The 20,117-nt window shown below is 43.0% G+C and overlaps 1 protein-coding gene across 8 annotated transcripts in view; it reads left to right on the forward strand.

Annotated features, from left to right (window-relative positions):
* MYRIP (myosin VIIA and Rab interacting protein) overlaps positions 1-20,117 on the forward strand; it is a 348,446-nt gene that overhangs the window by 262,444 nt on the left and 65,885 nt on the right. For 7 of the 8 annotated variants that reach the window (XM_073333104.2, XM_073333103.2, XM_073333105.2 and 4 more), the window contains 5 exons: positions 2,748-2,884; positions 4,636-4,716; positions 9,295-9,392; positions 9,727-9,807; positions 17,976-18,125. In XM_073333104.2, the coding sequence (XP_073189205.2) occupies positions 2,748-2,884; positions 4,636-4,716; positions 9,295-9,392; positions 9,727-9,807; positions 17,976-18,125 (547 nt within the window). The remainder of the gene's footprint in view (positions 1-2,747; positions 2,885-4,635; positions 4,717-9,294; positions 9,393-9,726; positions 9,808-17,975; positions 18,126-20,117) is intronic. The other variant, XM_073333109.2, reaches the window with a different exon arrangement.

Genomic DNA, 20,117 nt, shown 5'->3' on the forward strand with positions numbered 1-20,117 from the left:
GGGAAGAAATACTGAAAGTTGTTTTTGAGTAAAGGTTGCCTGAATTCATGGATTTACCAGGTTGCCCACTGCCAAGCACAGTTCTGCTCATCAGGACTTCACAGACATCCTACATTTGAACAAAATGCTTTCTTGGCAGCCACAGAGTAGAGACTCAAAAGCCCTCTATTTCACAATCAAACAGATTTGGGCAAGTGGCTGCCACTTTGACATTGGCCCCATATATCTCATCTGTTGTAGATCATGTGCCATACCAAGGTGATCTGTGAGGACGTCATACAGAAAACAGATTTTTGGCCAACTCTGTCAGGGCATATTTCAGTCTTACTATTATTTGTATACTAACAGAGTATCTGTATTACAATAGCTCTCAGAGACTCCATTCAGGCTTGGGGCATCATTGTGCCAGGCACTGTGCAAACACGTAGTAAGAGAAAGCTGCTGCCTTGAATCTAGTTGAAGCCGAGACACACAGAAAAAGGCCACTTACCTGCATTCTCTTGTTATTTGCAGCACTGCAACTAATATAATTAGTCTATGGCTGAACTTTAATGTGCAAGAATTCAGCGAACGAACTTCACCACTTTTATTTAGTTTCCACTCTGCCATTAGGAGGTTATAGGTATACTCTACCAGATGTTTTTCAGTGATGACATATAAGTGGACTAGAATATAAATAGACCTGTTTGGTGCTATTCCATTTATCATTGTAGGCATCTCCCTGAACACTTGAGACTGATGGGAACATTTAGTGAAATTCTTGGGTCATATATTGTATGGTGGGCTTGGTCATAGCATAGAATCTGTGGAGATAATTGACCAAAAGGATATAACTGGCAAAACCATACAGTTAGTACCCTCAAAAGAAAACACAATTTCTTGTCAAATGACTTGTGTTGGAGAAAAATTGTCGATTGTCATTTGCCTCATACATGCAAAGGAAACCCAGACACGCTGAAGAAAACAGGTCTTACGATTACATTCTTTTGAGATCACCACTTTTTCTTAGTGTGTTTTTATTTTGGTGCCTGAGAGGAATCCCACAGAAATTCCAAGTGATTAATACTATACAAGCTGACTAGAGTTGTGTCAGGAGTGAATTACCCCATTTGAATCTAGTAGCCAGTTAAAAAAATTCTCCCCTTGATTCCATTTTTGAAAATCATGGCTTAAGTCAGTTGGCGTTGCTGGGTGCCCAGCACTTCTGATAATCAGGCCACTTATTTAGGTACCTAAGTTAGTCTTAGAAGGCTAACTTTGGGCTTCCAAGTTTCAAAGTCTTGGGAAGCAACAAATTGCCTCAATTACATACAAAGTTCTAGAGTGTAAACTCCTCGTCTCCTACTTTGTATGGGATTTGGCCCTCCCACTTTAGTAACCGAAAAACATTATTAAAGGGGAGGGGGGGAACTGTCACATTTGTAGCCATGCAAAACTTTGTCACATCAGAATATACCAGTCACTTTGCTACATGTGATCTGACTTGATGTACGTAGGTGTGGCATAAAATAAAATAAACTAATGTGACAGTACACAACCAAATAAGTCAGATCAATTTGTGAAAAAAACACATGGGAGTTGATTCAGACCCACTGGTGCAAACCCTGCTTTTCTTTCCTGGGGCTACTGCTGGTGGAGGTCAGTTTTAAGTTACAGCTGGGGATTTGTAGAATTCTTTCCACATGATACCCGTTTTTGGGACTGTGCCGGTCAGCTATGGGCTACCCACAATCACCCTCTGAGCAGACTTTCTGCTGCTAGCCCTGCACCCTTGCTTACACATGTGACAGGGGTGCCAAGCAAGGACCCATTAGCTTGTGGTCCTATAATAAAATATGTTCATAAAAGGGGCTGATAATGGCTTGCATCATCTTCTTGGTCTTTTGGGACCTGATCCAAAGCCCACTGAAGTCTCTGGGAGTCTTTCTGTTCAATGGGCTTTGGAACAATCTAGTTAAAAGTGGATATTTTTTTCCATTCAGAGCACAGATGCTAAATCCAGTTTCCATGTTGATTTTGGGGCAAAGATGTGAACTTTACAGTGTCTTTTGGCTTGTTGGCCTCACAGTTCTTACTCTTACACATTCCAGTATGATAGCACTTTCACTATTTATTTATTTATTGGAGTTAATGAGACTTCAGACCAAGCTGCAACTTTGAATGTTTCCCAATAAAGTTTTCCACCCATTCTTCTTTGCTTGCCATGATTCTTTGTACAGACCTTGTCCAGTGAGCTCTTTTCTGTAAATGTTTGTGTAGTGATGTATGTTTATGAAAAATTAATTTTAAAAAAATCTTGAAGAGGAAAAGAGAGCTCTCCATGCCCTGTAATGTCTTGACTAACTATTCTTTCCATGGTGGGTTATTTATAAATCCATGTAAATACGCTTTATAACCATTGCCTCATATGTTGTTCTATAATACTGTAGATGGCCTTTCAAAATGTATTCAGTACATTTGTTAAAACATATAATTTGCTATTTTGATACGGTAACCAAGCAACTTACTACTGTAATCAGAATGACTTTTAGCTACATTTCCAGTACTTATTTTGCCATAAAACCAGACTTGTTCAAGCTAAAACCAAGAAACAGTGTTCAAAAACAAAAATATTATGCTATAAGGCTTTTGATTTAAAAGAGCCCAGTAGATATAATTTTTAGGAAAGACCAGGGAGCGTCATTTGTTTTCATCTGATGTAGACTCATTTTAAGCATTCTGAAATGTTACTCATTTATCCTCTTTAGACTCCTGAGGACCCAGTCCCTGGAATGGTATTACAATAATGTGAAAAGTCGCTTCAAGCGTTTTGGTAGTGCCAAAGTCCTGAAGAATTTATACAGAAAACATAGACTGGAGAGCGGCGTTTGTTCTGAAATAATAGGTACAGTACAGTTTTAATTTCTTATAGACTCATCCACATTAACTCACATGATGGACCCAATCAGAGTTCTGAAAGGTTTTTTGGGGGGGGAAGGAAAATTAAAATTTTTCAGAAGAATTACAGCAGGGGACTATAAGGAGTTAAATATCTAGAGAGTTGGGCTAGGTTTGAGCTATTTAACTAGTCAAAGTTTAGATAATCTATAAGGCAGAATTCTGCTCTCAGATCTACAAAGCAAATCTCAGCTCTGTTTCTGCTCTCCATGAGTTAGGGCTCCGAAAGTTCCGTGTAGATAATGAATGAGAACAGAATTTTGGAGCTGAGGTTTTCCATTGCACTTAATGCAAAATTTGACTAATGAAGGCCGAATCTTGCAGTCCATATCACAATTGGAGTTTTGCCTGTTTGCCATAGAATTTGGCCCCAGGTGAATTGCAGCTGCGACGTACATTTTAAGTTTCTCAAGTAACTGGGGAAGAAATGTGATCAATTTAATATCAATGTCAGCCTTCTAGAATGAGCTGTAATTCTTTCCTAACTAACTATGGAGAGATGATGCATCCCCCCCATAAAACTAGTAATTGAAGGTATTCTGTGAGTCTGGGGACAGTGCTTTCTTGCTGTCATGCTGGCACATTTTTTGTAATTGAATAGCAAATGATTCAGAAGCAGAACCAGAACCAGTCGAATCTTTCTGAGATGATTTGTCTCCGCTGGGCCAAATTCATCCCTAGTGTAATTCGATTGAAATCTGTACAGAGTTTGTGTTTTCTACAGGGTTTATGTTTTCTATAAAGTCTTTCTTTTATTCTTTCCTGAAGATAAGATAAGCACTTGGAAGACAAAAATTAATAGCAAGGCTGTGTGCACCTGGATGAAGGCAACTCTACGTGGCTCTTTTAATACTACTTAGCAGTACATGGCAAGCCTGTAGGTAGAACAGGAGAATGCAGGCCTAAAAGATTCCATTTCAATAGGTTACTTTTTTTTCTTATCAAATTTAAAAAAAAAATCTTCAAAAATGGAAATGAAAAAATAAAGGTGGGGATGCTACATTTAGTGGGTGAGATGCAAATGGCACAAAACAATTAATTTAAATATATGCAGAAAATAAAAAAAGTCAAGATACCGATCCTGCAAAACCTTATGCACCGAGGCATTCCTTATTCTCAAAAGTAGTCTCGTTGAATTATGCCTTTAAACGAGACTGCTCACATGAGTAATAACATGCAGGATACGTAAGTGAGGATGTGCAGGATATAGGAGACCTTTCTGAAGAAGGCCTCAGCATCTAAATGTCATTGCTAACTTTCTTTTTCTATTTTCAGTGTGACGGTAAGATAACCCTCTTGTTTCATTTGAAGATAAATAGAGGTTTAAATGTCTCGGTTTGTTTTATTTATACTGTAGTGGCCTTTAAAATCCAGGATCTGTTTCAAGCCCAAAATGTCATGTTAAAAGCAAGTTCACTGCACTAGCTTTCATTTGACAAGTTCTGCATTTAAGCAACTTCTTCCTCCCTCTCTCTCTCTCTCTCTCTCTCTCTCCATCCGTAATTTACAAGCCCCATTTGAGAAATCTTTCATATAAAAGAAATAACGTTTTTGTATAGCAGCTGAAATTCAAACAGTAATTTTCAGACTACTCCTCTATAGTGGTTAGAAAGACCACTACTTTTTGTAAGAGTACTTTAACCTAATAATATACTGAATATTTCTATACAATATGTGTTGTGCTGTCTTCTTGAGTAGAAGGAAGCTTTTTTGAAGGAAGCGTAGAAAATGAAGGAAGCATTTGTGGCAGTGACTCTACATTCTACAGGCAGACAGAAGGTAACTCTACTTAAAATTCATTTGCACTAAAACTGAGCTGTTACTGATCGAGTTATTCGACAAATAGCCTACAGTGCTGGAGGGTCTCCAAGTCACATTGGCCCCTGGTGATGAAAAGTTTATAGGATCACTAATCTTTTAGCTAAAACCTTTAGGGAGTTACCAGAGCTTCTGTGGTTTACAGGGCACATGCTAGACTTTATCTGTTTTGCATCATGGCTATTATGCATTCACTTCAATAAGGTTTCCTTAATACTGTACATATCATGTTCAGAGTTTGTTCTCTCTCACACATGATTTTCCCCTACTGCTCATACACACTTGTTTTTCATAGATGTCTCAGCTTTTGTTAAATTCTGTTACAAACATTCCTCTCATCATAACTACCCAACTAAAGTAAGCACATTGATAGTCTCCCTGCATGGACTTTGTAGAAATATTGTGTTTTTCTGTTTAAAATGGTAAGTGACATATTATTTAAGTTGAGAAAGTTAGTGGCCTCTGTCAATACTGTATTTTTAGGGAAATGTCCGGCAGTTTGGATTACGGGAGTGTGAATAGCAGTGCACACCAAAGTGCTGCACGATGACTCCCATGTGTGGATGCTGCAGGCATGAACACAAGCTTCATAGAATCATAGAATATCTGGGTTGGAAGGGACCTCAGGAGGTCATCTAGTCCAACCCCCTGCTCAAAGCAGGACCAGTCCCCAATTTTTGCCCCAGATCCCTAAATGGCCCCCTCAACGATTGAACTCACAACACTGGGTTTAGCAGGCCAATGCTCAAACCACTGAGCTATCCCCCCCGCAACGTAGGTTCCTACGTTGCATTAATGTAGCGCTGTTTGAAGAGGACTACATTAATGCAAACTAGGAACATTTTAGTTCATTTAGTTTAACATTTAGTTCAATTCCACAAGGGGGATTTACAGTGCAGCACTTTGGTGAGTGCTGCTGTCACGCCCCCATAATCTGAACTGCAGGGCACTATAGACGTGCCATAGATGCAGAATATAGCAATGGATACAAACCACCCGACATTTTTGCTGTCTATTGAGATGTTTATGCTGTCGCCATGGTTCTGAGAACCAAAGTGCATGTGCAATGACATCGGGAAAGGTAGGAGAAAGAGGTCCTGGAGGCCAAATTTAGGCTGCTTGGTAAGAGATTTAAGTCCAGGACCTCCATGGTAGCCTTCTCTGAAATGTTTCCAATTCCACGCGCAGGGCCAGTTAGACAGGCAGAACTGCAGGGTATCAATGCGTGGATAAGAGGATGATGTTTGGAGAAGGGATTTAGGTTTATTAGGAACTGGGGAACCTTTGGGGAAAGGAGGAGCCTGTACAGGAAGGATGGGCTCCAGCTAAACCAAAATGGAACCAGATTGCTGGCATGTAAACTTAAAAAGGTTATAAAGGAGTTTTTAAACTAAGGCTGGGGGGGAGTCAACAGGTGCAGAGGAGCACACAGTTCAGACAGAGACGTCCCTTGGGGATACTCCATAGCCTAGTAAAGAGGAGAGGCTAGAATTTGATAAAGTACAGTCAGGAAATGAAGAGAAACAGTCTAACAAAAAAGATTCCTGTTCAATTACATCACGTGAAGGCAGACAACTAAATACTTAAAAATTTTATCAGTGCTTGTATACAAATGCAAGAAGTCTAAATACTAAGATGGGTGAACTTGAGTGCCTGATATTAAATGAGGATATTTATATGATAGGCATCACAGAAACTTGCTAGAACTATGAAAAGCAATGGGACACAGTAATACACATACAAAATATATAGCAATGACTGAGCAGGTTGTGCTGGGGGAGGAGAGGGGAGGTGGCATTATGTGCGAAAAACAGCGTAGAGTCAAATATAGTAAAAGTCTTAAATGACTCAAACTGTGACATGGAATCTCCATGGATCGAAATTCCACACTTGAAAAATAGGAGTATAGCAGTAGGAATGAACTACTGACCACCTGACCAGGATGGTGATGGTGACTGTGAAATACTCAGGGAGATTAGACAGGTTACAAAAACAGAAAACTCAATAATAATGGGGGATTTCAACTGTCCCTATATTGATTGGGGACATGTCACCTCAGGATATGACACAGAGATAAAATGTCTAGACACCATTAATGACTGCTCCTTGGAGCAGCCAGTCCTGGAACCCATAAGGGGAGAGGCAGTTCTTGATTAGGCCTAAGTTGAGCACAGGCTCTGGTCCAAGACGTGAATATAGCTGAACCATGTGGTAAAAGCGACCATAATGTGATTAAATTTAACATCCTTTTGGAGGAAAAATATCAATGAAACCCACCACAGTAGCATTTAACTTCAGAAATGGGAACTACACAAAAATGAGGAAGCTAGTTAAACAGAAATTAAAAGGAACAGTCACGAGTGAAATGCCTGCAAGCATTCAAAAATTGAAAGTCAAATCCTACTGAGGAAAATAGAATAGAACATATACTCTGGCAAGTCAAGTGTAAACGTATAATTAGGCAGGCCAAAAAAGAATTTGAAGAGCAACTAGCAAAAGACAGAAAAACTAACAGCAAAAATTTTTTTAAGTACATCAGAAGCAGGAAGCCCCCCTGTCAGTGGGGCCATTGAACGATTGAGGTTCTAAAGGAGCACTCAGAGAAGGCAAGACCGTTGCAGAGAAGCTAAATGAATTCTTTGCATTGGTCTTAACTGCAGAGGATGTGAAGGAGATTGCCACACCTGAGCCATTCTTTGTAGGTGACAAATCTGAGGAATTGTCCCAGATTTAGATGTTAATAGAGGAGGTTTTGAAACACATTGATAAATTCAATACTAAGAAGTCACTAGGACCAGACAGTATTCACTCAAGAGTTCTGAAGGAATTCAAATATGAAATTGCAAAACTACTGACTGTTGTATTTAACCTATCCCTTAAATCAGCCACTATACTGATGACTGTAGGATATCTAATGCTGATTTTTTTAAAAAAAGGCTCCAGAGGTGATCCTGGCAACTACAGGCCAGTAAGCCTAACTTTAGTACCAGGGAAATTGGTTGAAACTATAATAAAGAACAGAATGATCAGATGCATAGATGAACACAGTAGAGTCAACACACCTTTTGTAAAGGGAAATCATGCCTCACCAATCTATTAGAATTCTTTGAGGTGGTCAACAAGCATGTGAATAAGGGTGATCTAGTTGATATTGTGTACCTGGACTTTCAGAAAGCTTTTGACAACATCCCTCACCAAAGGTTCTTAAGCAAAGTGAACAGTCAAGCGATAAGAGGGAAGGTCCTCTCATGGATCTAGTAACTGGTTAAAATATAGAAAACAAAGAGTAAGAATAAATGGTCAGTTTTCACAGTGAAGAGAGGTAAATAACAGGACCCCTGAAGATCTGTACTAGGACCAGTGCAGGTCAACATATTCATAAGCGATCTGGAAAAAGGAGTAAACAGTGAGTTGGCAAAGTTTCCAGACAACGTACAATTACTCAAGATAGTTCAGTCCAAAGCAGACTAAAGAGTTACAAAATGATTTCACAAAACTGGGTGACTGGGCAACAAAATGGCAGATGAAATTCAATGTTGTTAAATGCGAAGTAAGGCACATTGGAAAATATAATACCAACTATACATATAAAATGATGGGGTTTAAATTAGCTCTTACCACTCAAGAAAGAGATTTTGGAATCACTGTGGATAGCTCTCTGAAAACATCCACTCAATGTGCAACAGCACTCAAAAAAAACTAACAATGTTAGGAACCATTAGGAAACAAATAGATAATAATACATAAAATGTCTTAATGCTGCTATATAAGTCCATGGTAAGCCTACATCTTGAATACTGCGTGCAGTTCGGGTTGCCCTGTCTAAAAAATGTGTATGAAAATTGGAAAAAGTACAGAGGACGGCAGCACAAATGATAAGGGGTATGGAACAGCTTCTCTATGAGGAGAGATTAAAAAGAGTTGCACTGTTCAGTTTAGAAAAGAGAAGACTAAGAAGGGATATGATAGAGGTCGATGAAATCGTGTAAAGTGTGGCGAAAGTGAATAAGAAAGTGTTATTTATCCCTTCTCATAACACGAGAACCAGGGGCACCCAATGAAATTAATAGGCAGCAGATTTAAAACAAACATAAGGAAGGAAGTACTTCTTCACAGAACACAGAGTCAGCCTCTGGAAGTTTGTGGAGGATAGGTCCATTAATGGCCATTAGCCAACATGGTCAGAGATGCAACTTCACGCTCTGAGTGTCCCTGAACTTCTGACTGCTAGAAGCTGGAAGTGGACAATGGGGGATGGCTTTTGATAATTGCCCTGTTCTGTTCATTCCCTCGGAACCATCTGGCACCAGCCACTGTTGGAAGACAAGATTCTGGGCTAGATGGACCGTTGGTCTGACCCAGTATGGCCATTCTTATGTTCCTATGCATCTTGATCAGCTTGGGATTGGTGTCTGGCTCTGCATCTCTGCAGTAGACTATACCAAAATCCTAGATCTAAGAATTACTGAAGCTGAAGAATCTTGGTCTGAATTTTGCAGCTGAGCATAAATGTGGGTATTTTGTTTGCTTTTTGACTAGGACATAGTATGATGGACACCCTAGCTGTGGCCTTACGTGTGGCAGAAGAAGCAGTAGAAGAAGCCATTTCCAAGGCAGAGACATATGGTGAAAGCCTGGTAAAAATATTTAATTAACATTCAGCTGGCTTATATAGATCAGTTTTTTCTTTATTCAAGTAATAGTGGAAAGGTGAGTGAAAATCAAAGAAAACATAATGCAGTGATGAATTATCTTACTGCATTAGCTAAAAGAATTGTGTGCTGTTTCTCTGAAAGTTATTATCAAGATAGCACGCATGTTCCACTTCAGAAATACAGGATAGTCCAATAAATTAGAGTTACTTACATTCAGTTCCTTCTGCATGTTACTCATTTTTCTTTTTATATTGATCTTGTAAAAATACCACTCAAATGTGACTATGTACTATTTATAAATTGTATCTTTGTGCAGGACAAACAGAACGAGGCTTGTTATTTACGGGAACATAAGGAGGAGCTGATTGAAGAGCTTGCCACTACCATAGTGCAGAAGGTATGCGATGCAGCTTTGCTGTTGCAAATTGTATTTGGAATTTTAAATGGCTAGAAGACAGCTCTGTCATCTATCAAGGTTTGATTTAACTCACGGAAGATGATGCATATCCGAAAAGGATTGAAAGTGTATGTGTGGATGACAAGGATATCCAGGAGAGGAGCAGCTCAATGGAAAATATCCTGCCTCCTGCTGCAGCAGCTCCTGGGAAATTGGTCAGAAGACTTTAAAACCCTATCCAGGAGAATCAAACCTGGACCATCCCAACCAAATTGGAACTGTTGGCAAGTTTGTCCAAAGCTGCCTGACGATGAGATCTGTTTCACTATAGAATAATTTCCCAAAGATCATTACAAATCAGACAGGGAAAAGTGATACATACATTACATAGAACTGTACGAGTAATCGAGGGGAAAAATTGTTCTGAAGCGATCTGAAACGAAAAATTTTCTTGGCAAAACAAAGCACCAGAAATTTCATTTGTGGTCAAATGAAACATTTTGTTTTGATTTTAGGCACTTTTAACTGCTTTTTAAAATTAAAACAAAAGAAATTGGAAGCGTCATTGGAAGAGGGCAGGGGGAAAGCGTGTTCTCCTCTATAGCCTTGTGGCTAGAGCATTCACCTGGAAGGTTGTAGACTGGGGTACAGATATCTACTCTGACTGTATGGAGGCTTGCGTATTGCAGATGAGTGCCCTAACCACTGGGCTATTGGGTAGCAGGTCACCACCACCTCCTCTTGCTGTTTTATGAATAGCACCTAAGTGCCTTTGTGAATCTAGCCTCAAAAAAAAAACTTCCGGATGAATCTCTTCGGTGAATTTGTGTCAAAAATATTTCACCGAGCTCAAGTATTACAGAGAACAATCCCACAGTGGCAGGGAGATGGATTTGATAATCTACTCGATCTTTTTTTGTCTGCAGATGGAGTAGATTTTCAAAGGTACATTTTCAAACATTTAGGGGGAAATGAAGGTAGCTATAAAAATGTATGTAACAAATGAACAAAAGAGGAAGTTCACAGTAATGAATATAAATCAGAAACTAGCAATTACAGACAATTAATAGGGAAAGCAAAAGGACACAAGGGAAAATCAGTGGCTAGCAGAGTTAAGGGCCAAAAAAAAGGGATTTTTAAAGTATATAATGAACAAAAGGAATCCTAGCTATGGTATTGATCCATGACTAAATGAAAATGGTAGAATTGTCAATAATAATGCAGAACAGGCCAAAGTGTTCAATGAATATTTCTGTTCTGTAATGGGAGGGAAAACAGATGATTTGGTCGTATCAGATGATGGTGAAACACTTTCCATTCCATTCCGCTCAGGAAGATGTTAAACAGCAGCTACTAAAATTGAGCATTTTTAAATCAGTAGGTCCAGACAACTTACCAAGAGTTATAAAAGAGGGGGCCGAACATATCGTTTAGTATTAATGTTGATTCCCAATACTCATAGAACACATTCGGGAAGTTTTAGGAGTCTAAAAGAAAGCTAATGTGCCAATATTTTAAAATAGTAAACATGACTATAATCATTATAGTTCTGTTAGCCTCATATCGACTGCAAACAAGATAATGGAGCAGCTGACACAAGACTTGATTAAAGGAGGGTAAAAGAATTAATCCCAATCAACATGGGTTTATAGAAAATAGAACCTGTCAAACTAACTTGAAATCTTTTTTTGGCAAGTTTGGTTGATAAAGGTGATAGGGTTGATTTAATATACTTAGGCTTCTCTAAGGCATTTCGTGTGGTACCATATAACATTTTGATTAAAGAACTAGAACAATATATAATTAACATGGCACATATTAAATCAATTAAAAACTGGCTAACTGATAGGTCTCAACATGTAATTGTAATTGGGGAATCATCATTAAGTACATGTATTTCTAGTGGGGTCACGCAGTTCTTGGCCCCATACTAGTTGACGTTAGTATTAATGACCTGGAAGAAACCATAGAATCATCACTGATGGAATTTTCAGATGACACAAAAATTGGGGGAGTGTAAATAACGTAGAGGAAAAGTCACCAATACAGAGCAATCTGGATCACGTGATAAACTGGATGCAAGCAAACACTATGCATTTTCATATGGCTAAATGAAAATGTATACATTTAAGAACAAAGAACATAGGCCATGCTTACAGGATGGGGGACTGTATTCCGAGAAGCAGTGACTCTGAAAAAGATTTGAGGGTCATGGTGGATAGTCAGCTGAACATGAGCTCCCAGTCCAACGCTGTTAGGGCTAATGCGTTCCTTGGATGAATAAACAGGGGAATCTCAAATAGGAGTAGAGAGATTATTTTACCTCTGTATTTGGCACTGGTGTGACCACTCCTGAAATTCTGTGTCCAGTTCTGGTGTCTGCAATTCAAGAAAGATGTTGAAAAGTTGGAGAGGGTTCAGAGAAGTGCCACAAGAATGATTAAAGAAATTGAAACTCTGCCTTATAGTGTTAGGCCTTGTCTACACTGGCAAGTTTCTGCGCAGGGAAGCAGCTTTCTGTGGTGTAACTCCCGAGGTGCACACACTGCCAAGCCACTTAGTGCGCAGAAACTGTGCAGTTGCAGCGCTGTAAAAAACCCACCCCGACGAGAGGCGTACGGCTTTCTGCGCCGGGCCTTCAGCGCCATGGTGCCAGTGTAGACACCCTGGTCGATTACAGCGCTGCGACTGGCCTCCGCGAGGTGTCCCACAATGCCTGTTCTTGCCTCTCTGGTCATCAGTTTGAACTCTACTACCCTGCCCTCGGGTGACCTGCCCTCGGGTGACCAACAGCCCCACCCTGTACATTCCTTGGGAATTTTGAAAATCCCCTTCCTGTTTGCTCAGTGATGCGTGCAGTGTTCTCACTGCATCTTTCCAGATGGCCATGCCTGCTCCACGCACCAGGTGATCCCCCGCTTGGAGCAATGCCGAGCTGCTGGACCTCATTGGCATTTGGGGAGAGGAGGCTGTCTAGTCCCAGCTGCGCCTCAGCCGTAGGAACTGATGATACCTACGGACTGATTTCACGGTGCATGACAGAAAGGGGCCATGACCGGGACACACTGCAGTGCAGGGTCAAAGTGAAGGAGCTGCGGAACGCCTACCACAAGGTGTGGGAGGCAAACGGCCATTCCAGTGCTGCGCCCATGAGCTTCGGGTTCTACTAAGAGCTGGATGCGATACTCAGTGGCAACCCACCTCCACTGTGAAGGCCACTGTGGATATTTTGGTGGCTCATGGGCCAGTCAACAGTGGACTGAGCCAGGAAGAGGAAATCTTGGATGAGGATGTGGAGTGGGAGGGGGACCCAGAGGCAGAGGATGACTTGGAGGTCAGAGATGCATGCAGCCAGGAGCTCTTCTCTACCCCGGAGGAAGTTAGCCAGTCTCAGCTGTCGGATCTTGATGAAGCACAAACAGGACAGGAGGCCCCTGGTAAGTGGCTTTGATTTTGGGAAGCACTGAAGCAAGTTGAAGGGATGGCAGGTTTGTATAATTTTTGGTGGTGCCCAGAACAGGTCAAATTCCCACCCACCCACCCGCCACCGCCCCTCCCCCCCCACACACACCCCCGCCTAAGGCTCTGGGAGGGAGTTTGGGTGCTGGCTCTGGGCTGGGACAGGGATTGGGATGCAAGAGGGGGTGTGGGCTCTGGGAGGGGGTTTGGGTGTTGGGTGCAGGCTCTGGGCTCAGACAGAGTGTTGAGCTGTGGGAGAGGATGCAGGACATGGGGCTGGGCCAAGGATGAGGAGTTTGGGGTGCAGTAGGCAAGTGTGGGGCCAGAGAGGAGGACTTCCCCCAGCCATCTCCCCACCGGCAGTAGCGAGCTGAGGGGGTGGGGGGACCGTCTCCCCGGCCACCACAGCACGACACTCAGCCAAGCCCCCCTCGGCTGCTGCTCAAGAGGTCCGGCCAGGATAAGTCCCCCCCGTCAAAGTCACCTGCTGGGGCGGGCTGCCATGCGCCTTCTCCCTCCTCAGGCCCAGCAGCGGCCTCAGCCTGCCCCCGGCGCCACTCCCTTGTAAGTGGGAGTGGTCAGCGAGGGAGCACAGAGCAGAGCTGCAGGGGGCAGCCAGGGATGCTCGGGGGAGGCACACGGGAGCGGCAGGTGGGGCCGGGGGAGGCACGTGGGAGTGGCAGGTGGGACCGGGGGAGAGACTGGGCCCTGAACATTGGTGGAGTCGGGCCCCCCGGGACCGGAATTTGCTGGAGCCCGGGCACCATGGGCCCATATAACTCGCCATCCCGGTGAGTTGCTAGGGGCAGGAGCGTTGCAGAAAGCAGGTTTGTGTCTGTGTGATGCACGTACCACCACCTGCCTAGTCTGAGCGGCGGAACAGGGTGTTGATTGACTCACTCACTTCACAGGAATCTGCCTCAGAGATCTCCACGAAACTCTCATGGAGATACTGGGCAATCTGCTGCTGCAGGTTCTTTGGCAGAGCTGCTTTGTTTCTTGCCCCATTAAGGGTAACTTTCCCACGCCACTCTGCCGTCACAGGGGTGGACGGTCCATTGCTGCACACAGGCAAGCTGCATAAGGGCCAGGGTGGAAGCCGCAGTCTTGGAGAAGACCCTCCCTTGATTCCCTGCTCACCCTCAGCAGCGAGATATCTTCCATAATGAGCACAGCCTGTGGAAAATGTGGGGACAGGAATGATTATAAGGCCCCCATACAGTGCTGGCTCTCCCCAAGAGCCATGTGCCCAGTATACAGTACGGTCCTGGAACATTGATTGCCCCTGCGGTTACTCGCCATTTTGGGGGTCTTGTGGCTCATGTGTGCTTGTCTGGGGTCAGCCAGTTAGTGACAGGTATGTGAATAGTGGCTGCATTTTAAATCACTGAATCAGTGTTGTTCGTGTGTTGCAAACATACTTCTTCTGTAAAACGTTGCATTTTGGCTTTATAGATATGACCTTGGGAGCCCAGCCTCCCTCTTTGTTATCGCCGGCTGAATGGCTGCGCAGAATTAGAAAGCAGCCATGAAAAACTAAAGAGGACTTTCTGCGTGATGTCATGATGCACGCCGCGGCTGAAAAACAAGAATCAAAGGAGTGGCAGGACAGCGAGAAGAGGGACCGAAAGGAGAACACGGCACACCAGAATGAAGCCACGGAGTGGCCCTTAAAGGTTATGGAGCCCCAAGTGGACACACTCCAGACACTACTAGCACTGCAAACCAAGCAGCTCCGCACCCACCCTCACCTGCAGCCACTGTTGCAAAACTCTTTCCCATGCGCCCCCCAGACCCCGCCAACACACTCTTATCAACCTCCTGGCTCCAGTCTGTACCTGCTGCATTCCACTCCTCCCCCATCACAGTCCAGCCCTGCGGACTCCCAGTACCTACTGCACTCAACACCCGTCCCTCTGCAGTTTAGCCCTGCTGAAATATAGTATACACTGCACTGTACTCCAAAGGACAAGGTTGCGTATGATATCTGGCATACACAAATCTTTAACCGCCCCAGGACCCCACCTTCTCCTGGGACCCTCCCTTTCCCCACCCCTCACAGTGCTGATGTGTTTTTTTTGTTTGTCTCTGTCCTCCGGTTGTTGTTTTTTAATAAAAGAATTGTTTGGGTTTGAAAGCAATCTTTATTCCATTAATGGAAAGCAAAGAGAGCCCTGCAAAGCAACAGGCAATTTTCTTACACCTTCATAGTGCATCCTCTGTGCCAGTCACAATCACCTCCTAGCATTACAAGCACTGTACTCCCGAGCAGAGCAACAAATATTCCTGGCTTTCAGCTTCAAATTGCTGCCTCAAGACATCCCTGATCCTTATGTCCCGGCGCTGTGCCCCTCCAATAGCCCTGGTCTCTGGCTGTTCAAATCAGCCTCCAGGTACTGAGCCTCAGAGGTCCAGCCCTGAGTGAAGCTTTCACCCTACCCTTCACAAATATTATGGATTGTACGGCACCCGGCTATAAGCATGGGAATATGGTCATCAGCCAGGTCCAGACTCCCATATAGGCAGCACCAGCGGGCCTTTAAAGAGCTAAAAGCACACTCAGCAGTCATTCTGTACTTGTTCAGCCTGTTGAATCACTCCTTGCTGCTGTCAAGGTTCCCTGTGTATGGCTTCATAAGCCACGGCTTTAAGGAGTAGGCAGGGTCTCCCAGGATCACAGTGGGCATTTCGACTTCCCCTATGGTGATCTTCTCGTCCAGGAAGAAAGTCCCTGCTTGCAGCTTCCTGAACAGTCCAGTGTTCCAAAAGATGTGTTCGTCATGCACCTTTCTGCACCAGCCTGCATTAATGTCCGTGAAATGCCCACAGTGATCCACAAGCGCCTGGAGAACCATAGAGAAATACCCCTTCCGATTAATGTATTCGGTGGCTAGGTGGTCTGGTGCCAGAATTGGAATATGCGTGCCATCTATCACCCCTCCGCAGTTCGGGAAGCCCATTTGTGCAAAGCCATCCAGAATGTCTCACACGTTGCCCAGAGTCACAGTCTTTTCGGGCAGGATGTGATTAATGGCCCTGCACACTTCCAACGGTCGACTTTCCCACTCTGAACTGGTTAGCAACCGATTGGTAGCAGTCTGGAGTAGCCAGCTTCCACATTGCAATTGCCACACGCTTCTCCCACAACACGGCAGTTCTCCTTCTCGTGTCCTTGCGCCGCGGGGCTGGGGCAAGCTCATCACGCAGTCCAATGAACGTGGCTTTCCTCATCTGAAAGTTTTGCAGCCACTGCTCATCATCCCAGACATGCATGACGATGTGATCCCACCACTCAGTGCTTGTTTCCTGAGCCCAAAAGCAGCGTTCCACTGTGGTCAGCACCTCTGTGAAAGCTACAAGCAATCTCGTGTCATAGCTACTACATGTGGCAAGATCAATGTCGCACTCCTCTTGCCTTTGTAGTTTAAGGAATAACTCCACTGCCACGCGTGACGTGTTAGTGACAGCGAGCAGCATACTGGTCAACAGTGCGGGATCCATTCCTGCAGCTTGAAGAGGCAGAGCTCACAGTACACAAACTGTTGAAAGATGGCGCCGAATGCAGACGGAAGCACAGGGATTGCTGGGATGTGAAGCAATGCATCACAGGGCATTGGGACAGGACCCAGGATGCCCCGTGACCCCCTCCGCCTTCCCACAACTCTTAGTGACAGAAGAGGAAGAGATGCTCTGTGGGATAGCTGCCCAGAGTGCGCCGCTCCAAATACCGCTGCAAGTGTGAACACACTATTGCACAGGCAGCTAACAGTGTGAACACACAACAGTGGTTTCCCTTCAGTGCTCTCTGAGTGGCGATGTAGCTGCCAGTGATGTAACTCTGCCAGTGTAGACATACCCTTAGACTCAAGGAGATCAATCAGTTTTGCTTAATGAAGAGAAGGTTAAGGGATGACTTGATTATAGTCTTTAAGTACATCCATGGGGAACAAATATTAGAAAATGTGCTCTTCAGTCTAGCAGACAAAGGTATAACATAATCCAATTGCCGGAAGATGAAACTATACAAATTCAGACCGGAAATAAGGTGTACATTTTTAACAGTGAAGGTAATTTACCAAGGGTTGAAGTGGTTTTTCATCAGTGGCAATTTTTATATCGAGATGGGATGTTGTTCTAAAACATATGCTCTTGTTCAAACAGGAATAAATTCAGGGAAGTTCAATGGCCTGTGTAATGCAGGAACTCGGACTAAATGATCACAGTCGTCCCTTCCAGCCTGAGAATCTATGAATCTAAGAAAATGGTGCTTAAGCACCTAACTCCCTTTAAAAGTCCATAGGAGTTAGATGTGCTTTAGAAATCTAGCCCATCTCCTTTATTCTATGATTCCATACCAATATTCATCTACTTATGCATTCTTATTCTTAGAAAATGTATACTTGGCTACCAGATATAGATCACACTGTCAGTACCATTGGTGGGGTATAGATTTCCATATTGTTTTAATTCAGTTCTGGTGTTCCTACAGATATTCGATAATGACTTTATTATCTTGCAAACCTCTGACTTCAGATAAGAAGAAATAAGTGCAGGTTGTGAAAATCAAACTTGAATTAGCTGGGGCCGAAGCTAAATGAAAACTCTATTCCACGCTGTTCATCTTGACACAGCCAATGCATTTTGAGCCATATGGCTCTGGGCAGGACTTTCCAGTAACTTTTTTTTTTTTTTTAATTTCAACCCTACAGATTATAAGAAAGCAAAAAGGTAAAGCTGAGCAGGCGGAGGCTGATTTTGATTGGCCACAGTCCAGAAGCAGTGGTCTGGCATCTGTTGCTGTTTCAGATCAGAGCATGCTGACTTTTCCAGGCAGTCGCAGGGGATCCTACACATTGTGGGTGAGTGACCAAACTCAACCATCTAAATTTTCTGCTGCAAGAAATTGGAAAATAGAGATAGGAGAGATGGGTGTGCTGACTAGAATGTTAAATGCAAATATACAAAGTATGAGCATTAAACCCAAAGAGTAAATGTTGTTTGCATACCACAATCTGATGAGCAGGTGAGATGTAGGGCCCTTGGCCATTCCTGTCACGCTGCCTCTCTCTTTCAACACGCTCTATGCCGGCTTTATGTCAGTGAAGCTTTCCTCTCTGCAAGAGGAATGTTCTCGTGGCCATTTTTGTTAAGTTTTCATCCACTTGGCACTGACGTAGCAGAACAGAGAATGCAGCCCAGGGAGTTTTTTCATTATCATCAATCATCACAGCAAACAGTGGGGGAACAGATGTTGTTGTGCCTGGATGGTAAATGTTGAGGATCATTTTGAAAATCCCCACTCTCGCATGGCTACCCCCACTTTTCTTTCACAGGCTGAACAGGGACTGTGTTCTAGAGTATCCCCTGGATTGAGAGAAATGAATACGTTTCAAGCTAGTCTTTTCCAATATATAGACTACTGCTATGTCCACTGAAGTCAATAGAATCCTTTCCAGTGATTCCACTGTGCTCTGGGTGGGTGATTTAAACCATAACATTGGGATGCTGTCTACACACACTGAGGTGTGCAAAAAGGTTCAGACACAACTTTATGCCTACATTTTTTTCACTGCAGATCTTGAGCCTCTTTTTTGCAGTGAAGACCTCCTACTATATTGGGGAATTTTTGTGGGGGAGGGGGTGCAAATTCCTAATGTTCACCGTTAAGTAAAAACTTGTGTTAGTTGCAGTGGAAACAAGATTGGATCCTTGGTGCTTTTTTCTCTAAAATAATTTTTGAAGCTTGGTTTGCTATATTTTGATTCTGTTCAATGTTGTTTCTTGTTTTGTGAGCTGTTAACACAACTCTAAATGTTGATTTTTATTTTGTTTCCTAGCTCTCTAAACGAATAAACTAAACACAGCTGTAGAGTACCGTGTAGGTCCCATGTTCTATTACAAAAGTGTTTTCCCCTCCTTTTGCTTATTTTCTCAGCAAAACATCATTAGCACCTGCTAGGCAGTGAAGAATATCTACACAGGCTACAATAGTAAGATTTCAGTTACAGCAGTAAGGGAAAGTGGGTGAAAATAAGCATCAGTAGTTTCTTTGGATTGGATGTTTTATGCTGAGAGATTCATTTCCCTTTTTAGACTCCCTTGTCACACTTCCCAGGTGTACCCTGGGTTGTGAGGCATCTCACTAGTGAAAACAAGTAAAAGTTTTTATTTAAAGTATAGAGATTCAAGTGACAGCAAGTAGACAAATTGGAAACAAATTGTTACATATGGAATAAAATCATAACACACGTTATAGAACTAGACTTACTTAGCTACTTAGCTGTCTTACAGAGCAGTGCTCACCTGAAGTCTTTCTGCCTTTTTACAGCCAAGTTTGGCAGTGACCCTCCATTCATAAGACAAGTGACTCTGTCAGCTGTCTTCTCAGTGAAAGGTCCCAGGTGCCTGTTCGCTCTCCAGATATATTAGAACAATCCATTGTCCTTATTCATAAAGTGGTTATTTACTGTATACATCTTCCTTGTAGATTTCACAAACACTTTATCAGCATATGACTCAGGCTGCAAATAGGCATATACTGGGACACAGAATGACCAGACGGAGCGATAAGTGTCTGTGACCCCCTGCCTGAAAGGAACCTTCCGAGACATGCCACCTTCTGGATACTGCCTTAACATAATTTTCAGTATGGGCACATAAATTCATAATAATTATCTGTACAGACATTTCTCAACGATTATGATGACCAGTGGGCTACTGGCTGTTGGTAGAGACCTCACACCCTCCTTTAGTGGCTCATGGTGCATATGTCTGACCCAGGGTGTCCCTGTGAAACTATATGTATGTATCCTTCTGCCCTGTTCCTCCGTCACACCCCTCATATGATTCTA

Source organism: Lepidochelys kempii, chromosome 2, assembly GCF_965140285.1.
Source record: "Lepidochelys kempii isolate rLepKem1 chromosome 2, rLepKem1.hap1, whole genome shotgun sequence".
NCBI lineage: Eukaryota > Metazoa > Chordata > Testudines > Cheloniidae > Lepidochelys > Lepidochelys kempii.